The following is a 10901-nucleotide window of genomic DNA, read 5'->3' on the forward strand; positions in this document are numbered from 1 at the left end:
AATTTCCACCACGTTTGGGTTAATTAAAAACTGTGCTTGTCGCTAACAAGTTGAGATGGAAGGCATTTCTGTAAAGGCATAGTTTTATTTTGATGACTTAAATTCAAGTCTAAAGTCATCAGTCAGGGGACTTATGAAATAAGTGATTTTTAAATCACTTATTTGAGTAGCAAATTCGAGGTTTTGTCACAAATTGGGATTATGTAGTGTTTTCAAAATTTTAAACTGTTAAATTAAGGTGTTAATAACTAGGTAATTTAATTAGGACAATGTATCTTTTTGTCATACTTTTGATGAATGTGCCAGTGTGTTTAGCTTGGGTCGGCATTTTCGATCTCCAAGTCACAATGGAAGAGCGTATATAAATGAAGACTTTCAATATCTTCTAGCATACACAACACCAGACATAAGAAGAAGTCTACACATACAAATGTACACAAATAACCATATAATTAAAGTCATTATGTCTGGTGTTGGGTTAACAAGTGATTGTCTGTTATAATAGGAATATTGTCATGTGTGTATACATTTTTTCATTACAGATTATAAAACTAAAAGACATGAGAAAACATAAATTGAGGTCTTAGAATGGCATCTTATAACAGTACTGACGCAGATGTAGGTAGGTATTTATTATTTAAAAAAAACATCATAAATTTGGTAATACACATCATCCAGATCATGCTTAGAATATTTATCATTGGACATAAACCCTCTTGCTGATGGAGATACACATGTGTACACACCAGCTATACCAGATGGACACATATGTCCATGTTTTAATTTACAAAAATATTTACGCAATCTTCTCAGCATTGCAGTATCTCTTTCAAATTAAAAAACTAGATGAAACAGGTATATTATTCACCAATGGCTCAAAAATGTACATTGATTGTAACAGTCATTATGGCTTGGCATCATATAACAAAAATGTCATTGTTGGGCATATGACATCAGTGATCACACACATTCAACTGTCATATTTTTGGCACACAAATTAAACCTTTAAAAAATACTGGCAGCAAGAGGTTTAAAGCATAGATCAATCAACCCCCCCCCCCCCCAAAAAAAAAAAGAAGAAAAAAATAATGAGGTGCATCAACATTTTTTTCAAGAATGATTTATTTTAATGTTTTACCATTGTTTACTAATTAAAATTTATGCAAACATTACAATTACATTTCATGATTTTATATGTTTTTCAGAGTCACTGAACTCTGAGGAAGGCAGTAACAGTTATAAAAGGTATTCATTGTCATCAGATAAGCCAGTATATCGATTCTTGATCTTTGATTGTGATTCAACCAGTTGTTTCCTTGTGCCTGGCAAAATTGTTATCGTACCAGTAAATGCTAGGTTGAACCTTGAGCTGGTCCAGCGAGACATAATTCTAAAACATGGCAGACCATTTTCAAATGTTCTCAACAATGACAGATATCCTGAAATTTTTGGTACCAACCATAAAGATTTCCTTTCTTCTATTCAATCTATCTTTGTATTGCTTCCAAATGAAAGAACAAAACAATTAACATTTATCATTTCTAAAAGTTTTGCAAACACACCAATTCATGTGAGCAACGATGCAATGCTTTTAGAAAGTCCAGTTCCCTTTTTTTGTGTATCACTTCCAAAGCCAATCACTCTGGACAACATTCAGTTCCTTAAGCAACAGTTATCAGAAGAATTACTTCAACTGTGCTATGACAATGAAAATGGAGAAACCACACTGAAAATAGAAATTTTGAACCAGATACAGAGAAATGCTTTCTATTTTGATGTAGTGAAAATTAAAACAAACATAGTAAAATTTTCCTACCACCAATCCTACCAGTCTTCTTTAGTTTTACATATAGAGCAGTTATCAACAGATACTATCGAGCAGTTTTTTAAAGCTTATTTAAAGAAAGCAGCTAAAGAAGTGAAGGAATTTCGTGGAAAAGACATTGCAGATTTTTCTATCACTGATGACATGGGAAAAAGAGTTGATTACAATATGAAGGCCATCATTTGTTTACTCTTCAATGAAAAACAGTTAATGAGAGACACCAATATTGATCATTCTTATCCAACATTCATTGTTCATTTTACTCCTAAGCCGTGTTCTTATATTCAGTTAAGGGTCCGAATTATTGGCGAAGATAGAGGACACATGCATCCATTCACTGTGTTTGTTAGATCTGATTGCTCAACAGTCGAACTTAGGCATGAGATCTCAAAACATTGTCATTGGAACCCAAAATCTTTTGAAGTTTTCCTTCCTAGTAGTTCAAATGTCATTGACGAAGTTGAAAATATACAAAACCTGCCCATAAAAATTAGCTCAACTTCTGTGCTCACTGTTCGTAGAACTAAGAAAATAGTCTTGACAATTAAATCAGGGTTACCTGATATGGACAGCTTTACCTTGCAAGAATATCCTATGTGTTCAGTTGAAGAGTTAAAGAACAAGATCTCTAAAAGATGTGATATTTTGCCAAAGCAGTTTGACTTATTGTATAAAAGCAAAGCTTTAGAAGAATCTATTTTATTAGAAGATATTATCGAAAAGAAAGCAAATTTAGAAATGCTTTTTAATGAAAGTAGGATTATATTCCGTCTATATCTCCACAAAACATTACCACATAGGACAGATAATGAATTGAATGAAAATTTTATTCATGTCAAAGTTGATAACCCAGATGATCAAATAGGAGAAATTACTTCTGCATTTGCTGAAAAACTGAAACTGGAAGAAGGGGAACTTCATTTAGTACATAAAGGATTTTATGTAGAAAAACACAGGTCTTACAAAGATGTAAATGTCATAGATGGGTCGATCCTCTGCTTATGTCATTGTGAAAATCCTACCAAAGGTCCTGGCTCACAGACTGGTACCATAGAAACTGTTTTCCAGGCATCATCTACAGGATCAGTTGAAAAAGGTAAGTATTTTACATCTCTGGAATATTTGGTTTGTGAAGGTATTGTCAATGGCATTATCATGTTTGCACCAATCAATGGGAGAACACGCTAAATTTTTTTTTAGCTGATTCTTATTCTTTATTTACCATTAAACGTTAAAAGTCTTAATTGAATAATTAGGCTCCTCTTTGTTTTTAAATTTTTGCCAGATTTTCGTAATCTTATGGTTTTAACCATGTACATGATGTCTTGTCATTAAAAAAAGTTTGTCTGCTAACCCCAACTTTTATTTAGTAAATGATCAACAACAAAACACACAAAAGCAAAGGAACAGCACTTTTATTGCTGTTCTTCATCTCAAAATCAAAGTGAAGTCTTCAACAAGGAGCAAAACAAACTGTCAAGGTTATGACAACTCCTAGCACTGGCTTGAGTGGAATTCTTTTCTAAAATAATTTGGAGAGACTAGTTTTAAAAAAAAGCCATGGATGAAAATCTTTTAATTTTTTGTTATTTTTTCATAGTATGATAGTTTGGCAATAAAAAAGTAGCCTATGATTAAAGTCTGAAAAAATCTAGAGAGAATCATTTCCTCACAAATTTTCGATTGCTTATGTCTCGTAAACAAGCGCACAGACCCTTTACTTTTCTACTTTTTTCATTCTTTTATAATTATACTATGATTTTAAAATGGTCGTAAAAATCTTCTTATTTTGAAACAGAATAGAAATATATTAAAATATGGAAATTAAATAACCAACTCATTACTCATGATCAACAGTGTTACTCATTTATAAAATAGAAAATTAATGTCAATTGTTGAATATTATTCCAATTTAAATTCTTATATTGGTCTATAACCATAATCATGATATTAATTTAAATGTCATTATTTAATGATTTTTCTAGTAACGGAACTTTCAATGGCAGCATTACAAATGAAATTGAAAAAACTAGAACTCCAACAAAGTAAAAAGGATCCAAAGTTTAAGATCATCTCCAGAGGTGCACATAACAGGAAAATATTCAACAGAATGGTATGTAAGCTTTAGATGCATTCATACTCGTCATGCTTGTATTAATACAAGTTTCAGGGAATTGATGACAAAAAGAATATTTGCGTGGATACTTGACGTAGTGGTTTTGAAAATTCGCCACAAGGATATTTTTACATTTAAATTTTTGATAAAAAAATATCACATGGACTAAAAGAGCTAGGGTTCCACAGCTAGTGAATTTAAAAGATTTGGGGTACATACATGTATGTCAATGAGAAAACCAATAGACATCAGGATATTGTTTATTTGCTTCATTTTTTATACGACCCCAAAAAAATTTTGGGATCGTATATTGGTATGATGTCGTCGTCTGCGTCGTTCACGTCGTCTGCGTCGTTCACGTCGTCTGCGTCATCGTCGTCCGAAGACACATTGGTTTCTGGATAATAACTTGAGTTTAAGTGAATAGATCTTCATGAAATTTTTTCAGAAGGTTCAATACCACAAAAGGAAGGTTGGGATTGATTTTGGGGATAATGGTCCCAACCGATTAGGAATTAGGGGCCCAAAACAAGCATTTTTCTAGTTTTAGGATTATAACTTGTGTAGAAGTATTTCAATTGATCTAAAATCATACCGAAATGTTTAAAACCACAAGTAGAAGGTTTGGATTCATTTTAGGGGGTATGGAGCCAAAGTTTAGGAATTAAGGGCCAAAAAGGGGTCAAAACAAGCTTTTTTCTAGTTTCAAGACAATAACTTATGTGTAATTGTATGGATCTCTCTGAAATTGTACCACAATGTACCATATAACAAAGGGGAGGCTGGGATCAAGTTTTGGGTTAATTGCCCAAAATATGTAGGAATTAGGGGCCAAAAAAGGGCCAAAAAGAAGCATGATTCTAGTTTCGAAACAATCATGACAATAACTTGTGTTTAAGTGTATGGATCTCTTTGAAATTGTACTACAAGGTTCAATACTGCAATGGAAAGCATGGGATTGAGTTCAAGGGTTATTGCTCCAAGAGGGGTTCAAAAAGTTGGGGGGGGGGATTTTTTGTTTACCATTTTTTGAAGGGCTTCCTTTTTTTTCAAAGAAGTTTCAAGAAGAAATTTTCAATTGCACAGTATTATGCAATAGATTTGTTAGATCTTTGACCACATTAATTTTGTGACAAAAACCTATATTATTTCAAAAATTTGATCACAACCCAAATTTAGACAGAATCAAGCTTGAATATTGTGACCAAATTTGCCCCAACTATTCAGGGTTCAACCACTGGGGTCGTTTAAAGCTGCGCCCTGCGGAGCACCTGGTTAATTCATTATATCGCTTTTTCAGTGACAATGAGCCAAAGGAAAATATTTTAGTTAAAAATGTCTTACAATATTTAACCACACTTAATAGTTAAATTCTAAATATTTAAATCACTTGTTGAGCTCACTTTTTAAATTTGGAAATTAACTGTCTTAAGTGGATAAATATTGTATCACACTGACTAATTATGTTTTTATAACATTTTACAGATATCAGTGCCCATAAAATCCTCAAGATCTTCAAATGCAGTTGATGTGTTGGATGGATACAAATCTGATACTGATTTACTTAGACAGAAGCAGGCAGTAAATGCATCATCATCAGAAAGTCAACTGGACACTCGTTATAACTTTCAACATAACCAGATAAGATCTATACCAGGACCAAATGGCTCATATGTAAAAACAAGCACACCCAATAAAGGACCACCAACACCAAAGTTGAATCTAGATATACAGAGTAATTCCCCTTTGCCAGAACAGGATAAATTTTATCTATGTGTAACTCCACCACCATCCTCAAATAACCTTCCTTCTTTATCTGACAAGAGAGGGAACAATTTTCCTGGTCAAGTAGGATACAGCTTTACTGTGTGGGGTGATGGCAACCTGCCAAATATTCCGAGTATACTTGGATCAACTCCATCATTTACTAAAATGAAAGATGTCTTGGAACAGCCTAATGGTAAATTAACTATTTATTTTCTGAAGCAGCTGGTGGCTGCACTACTGAATCAAATAAGAGTTTTTCGATCTTATAAGCTTTTTGTTTAGTCTCTCAGAATCCTTAATATAATGATATAAGTATGAAAAGATGTGGTATGATTGCCTGGGACAATGGTGCAACAACACAACAACAAAAAAACTATACAAAACAATAAACATAAAACACATATGAGGAACAAATAAAATTACAACCACTGAATTACAGACTCCGAAATAAAACGAGACACCAAAATTATAAAAGATATATAATTGTCCTTGAATTAGTCTAAAAAGTTTACATTTTGTAGGACATAATCCATGGAATAAGCTGTTCCTTCAGGTTTCCCATGAATTAATCAATGACTGGAAAAATGTTGGGCGGCATCTAGAATTAGGAGAAGGCAATATCAATATTATTGACCAGAATCATCACGATGTCAAAGAAAAAGCTTACTCTATGTTAGTAAAGTGGCAAGAGTTCAAAGGTCATGATGCCACAAAGGAAGAGCTGGTTAAAGCCTTAGAAGATTGTGAACTGAAGAGGGTGGCAGAGATTGTAGAAGAGTTTGATATAACACCATATGTGCAAGATGTTACCGACCTGGAAACTGATGGTGTTGATGACAGTTCAAGGGAGGAGTTAGAAATGTTTGACATAACACCAAATGTACAAGATGTTAACGACCTAGAAACTGATGGTGTCATTCCAATAAATAAGAATGGACTAACAGCATGAACAGCATTTGCACTTCTATAGTTTAAAACAAGGGTGGTAAATTTTTAAAATGTGATGTCTGGTGTTTTTACTTTATGTTGGAAAGATCTATTTTTTTTATGAAACAGTGAAAAAAAAATTCTTGCTATTTTGAATTTTTGTACATGAAATTAGAAAAACACATTTAGAGTTTCAGAAATGTATTGTTTGCTATAATTTTAAGTGACAGTACTTTTACAATAAGATCATTGAGAGCTATGCATTTTGTTAAGACATTTGTCTATTGCTAAAGATTGAATGTTGAACTTAAGAATCTTTTTTGTTTTTTTGTTATTTAGTTGCTGTCTCATTTATTTATACATGTTACCTATATCTGCTTTCTGCTTTTATGCATTTATATCAATGACAGATGAATATTTGTATTTTCAAAAAGGGGATTTTACCAATTTAAAAAAAATCTACCATTTTTATTTTGACATGGCAGTTAGAGGCATAGCCCCAATATAATCTGTTATAGAACAAGTCTTGTGGAAAAAAAGGTTTATTAATTCCTCATGTTAGATATGTTTGATTATAAATCTACTTTGCCATATATCTATTTATGTATTAGTTATATTTTGAAAAAATGCAAAAAAGTGGACTTTCAAACATGAATGTTTTCAAAGATTGTAAATATTCAAACACTTTATAATTTTTATTAATTTATGATTTCACTTCAAAGTACTACTATCTGTCTGTCTGTTCATCCAAATGCCTTGAAAGTACTCCACTTCATAAGCAGTTTGACAAATTTTAATTAAACTTTACACAGTTGTAGAACACTGCCTGGTGATGAGAAACTATGTACTATATTCTCTGTCTAACATGTTCAAGGGGAGATAACTCAATATATTTATTTCAATATACTAATACTATTATTGGAATAAGTGGTGATTCTTTTGTGTTACAAATCACAGTTTTAGCCTACAAAGTCAACTGCAAGCTCATAATATAAATTGAAACTTGCTCACTGTAATGAATCATTTATATGTTAATTTATTACAAGTTATGTGGTAATCAGAACTTTGAGTTTATAATATTACATCCAGTTGTCATTTTTTTCAATTTATCAAGGTCAGTAAATTTTAGATGTTGCATTGAGAGAAATATATTTTTATGTTGTTGTCTTCTTATTTTCCAATTATTGGATTGAATTGTATATTTTGCATATAAATATTGTTTATACTTATTCCAAATATACCATAATATTGAATCTTAGTGCCAGTATATATATATATTTATGGTGAAAAATGATGATTTTTTATATTTCATGTATGTAATACATTTTGTTTGTTAATGTTATTTTTTGTCTTCAAATATATGTTCTCAGTGATGTTTTTTTAAATTGTTTATTTATCTTTGACAAAAGAAAAATTGTCAGATTTTTGTTTTTCCTCTCTCATGTCTGTGCCATAGGCAAATTAGTGCTATTTTGTTCTTGTAAATACACACCTGACATTTATCATCATGCTTTAATAGACTATAGAAAAATTCTCATCTTGATATGACAAGCTATTGATGCTTGTATCAACTGTAGATTTCAATTTGATAGATGTCTCATTTCTAACCTAAAGACATAACTAAACGTATAAACCATCAACATGACTGTTTGTACTATAACAGATTTGTATAAAGCCTTTGTGATTGCCTCAAATATTCTAGTTAAATTTAAGTCATTACATTTATAAATTATTAAGAGCATGAAGAGTTGTAAATCAAAATTTATGCAATAATTTTATTTCTTCAAAATGTACCATGCAATTTATATAATGCCAACATAGTTTAAAAACAAATTTTAAAAAGGCTAGCTTCTATATTCTACAACATGTGAAGAGTCTTCTTTAATTAAAAGTTTCTTCTGCATCAAAAGTGAAGAGGATCTGAGTTGGGTTATCCAAAATAAAAAGGGGAAAAAATATAATGAAAAAAAATGGTTAAAACAATAGAAAAGAGAATAATAAGTTGCTGATATATAACTTATAAAACATAATGGGCCAAAAATATACAGAATTGAGAAAATTAGCCTTAAAAATAATAATATCAAATGAAAAGTTTTACCCTTACTTTCAATTTTATTCAGACACTATTTTTTATGTCAGTTTTAACAACAATGATACAATATTTATAATCTTTAAGATTACATAGTTTGCGTGATTCTATTAGTTACACAGTGTGCAATTGTCCTAATACGAGAATTTTATTGATCCGATAAATTCCGTATTAGGACAATTGAACACTGTGTAACGAATTTATCCTGATTTTGTTATATTACATATTATTATATTCAAATTCAATGTTAGGACAATATCAATAAATATATTTTAGATATTAAATAAAAAAAAATGTGAAAAATAAAAAATATTATGACTACAAAGCAACTCAATTGTTTTTTTTTTTTTTTTTATTAGGTCAATGGTATAAGAGATAATTTCAATTGACGTAATATACTCTTAATCAGGATAATTTTATTTACATGTTGATAGCCAAATAATAGATTTTGAATGACATGATTTGAGTTTGGGTTAATTCCCTGGACTGCCATTTTGGATGGAGAAACAATAGATTTTCTCATTTGTTTAACGAAATTGAAACTGTGATATTCATAAGTGATCCTTAATAGATACATGCAGCAGCAATGAATTATGCAAAGGTATATTTTGTATAGAAATACTTCTTTTTTAAAACTAGTGATCTGTGAATTGAGCTGATTTATGAAGGAATTTGTGTACTTATACCTCCATCATGGCAACCATATTCTAGATCTTGCTCAAATAAGGTCAATAAAAACCTATCTATAATGATAAAGTATTCATGTGCAAAAAATATTATCTATTATGCTGTTTGTTTTGCACAGTCAGTTTGATTGTTGTTGTTCACAATTACCAAGATATAATATATTTTTGATGAAAATTACCAACATGACGATACTGTATTATATTTTTTTCTTTACACAACAGGGTAATTTAATAAATACATAATTTTTGTAAAGATTGCATTAGTTTGAAATTTTAAACTACAATTGTAAATTAATGAAGAAGCAATTTTAATTTCATTATTTTGTTTATATATTTATAAAACAGCTATGCAATAGAAATATGAAGTCTTTCATAAAGAATTAATGATAGATATTATGTGGTGCTGTGTTTATTAAATATTATTCTTTATTTTTTTACTTTTTATTTCAAAATGACTTACTTGAATTGTATCATCCACTTTTACTTTGAATCTGAACTTCTCATATGTAAATAGTGTTATATTTTATTTAAATTTAGTATTTTGTATAAAAACTATATATCATAAAATATGCTTAGAGCTATTCCATTCAAACAGGAAGAACCTTCAAAAATAGGTAGTCTTAAAGAGTCTTAAGCCAGAACTTCTCTTAAATTTACACTTTTTGTGTCTCCCATGTACCCGTAGTGGAGATTTCAAAGTGCCTTCCTGGGTTTCATATAAAAATAAGAAGATGTGGTATGGTTGCCTTTTACAAAACTTTCCGATAGAGACCAAATGGCATTATAGTTAAGGAGCTACCATTTGATTTTTAGGGGGGGGGGGGGGGTGGGGGGGGGCTAGGATGATAAATTGTGTCCTGCCTTTTTTTTTTCTTAGCTTATCCTGACTTTTTTACAACAATTGTCATTCTGCCTTTTTTTTTTTGGCCAAGTTACTCATCCTGCCTTTTTTTTTAACTCAAAATCCTGTCCTGCCTTTTTTTTCAAATTTCATCCTAGCCCCCCCCCCCCCCCCCCCCCCTAAAAATCAAATGGTAGCTCCCTTATCAACTATAGATAACCATGTGTATCTTTTTATGTAACAACACTAACTTAATATTAAATTCATATATTTCTGTATAGCGAGTTATTTTTGCGGGTGTAAAATTTCAGGATTTTCATTGAATACGGTATACCAAATAATTGGCAGTTATTATTTTGGCAGATTCAAAACTTTTATCATTTGCACTTTTAAATTGGTGGAATTTATTTTTGTAATTTTGTTCTATCCACGAAAATTTACAACCCGCGAAAATAACCCCTATATATATGGAAGCTACTATTATTTGAAAGATATATTAACCTCTTGACTAAAAGGGGAAATAAAGATCGGTGGTTCTCTCCAGCTTCCTTCACCAATATAAACTAACTGCCAGGAAATGGCAGAACATTACCGGAAAGTGACGGTCAATACTGATCAATCAATCTTGACTCAAGACATGACATGTTATA

General features: G+C 31.0%; 2 protein-coding genes across 2 annotated transcripts; both read left to right on the top strand.

The window, feature by feature from the left end:
* The first annotated feature begins 541 nt into the window (after window positions 1-541).
* LOC139509694 (uncharacterized) lies at window positions 542-3430 on the top strand. The gene is made up of 3 exons (XM_071296238.1): window positions 542-622; window positions 1206-2921; window positions 3426-3430. The coding sequence occupies exons 1-3, from the start codon at window positions 589-591 to the stop codon at window positions 3428-3430; spliced, it is 1755 nt and encodes a 584-aa protein (XP_071152339.1). The 5' UTR covers window positions 542-588.
* Window positions 3431-3904: 474 nt separating this feature from the next.
* LOC139509693 (uncharacterized) lies at window positions 3905-9017 on the top strand (the record flags this gene model as incomplete). The annotated part of the gene is given in 3 exon segments (XM_071296237.1): window positions 3905-3938; window positions 5427-5901; window positions 6230-9017. Coding segments are annotated over 3 exon segments (937 nt in total), but the record flags the coding sequence as incomplete, so codon positions are not given.
* Between the last annotated feature and the right edge of the window lie 1884 nt (window positions 9018-10901).

The sequence above is a fragment of the Mytilus edulis genome, unplaced genomic scaffold (genome assembly GCF_963676685.1).
Source record: "Mytilus edulis unplaced genomic scaffold, xbMytEdul2.2 SCAFFOLD_2034, whole genome shotgun sequence".
Lineage (NCBI taxonomy): Eukaryota > Metazoa > Mollusca > Bivalvia > Mytilida > Mytilidae > Mytilus > Mytilus edulis.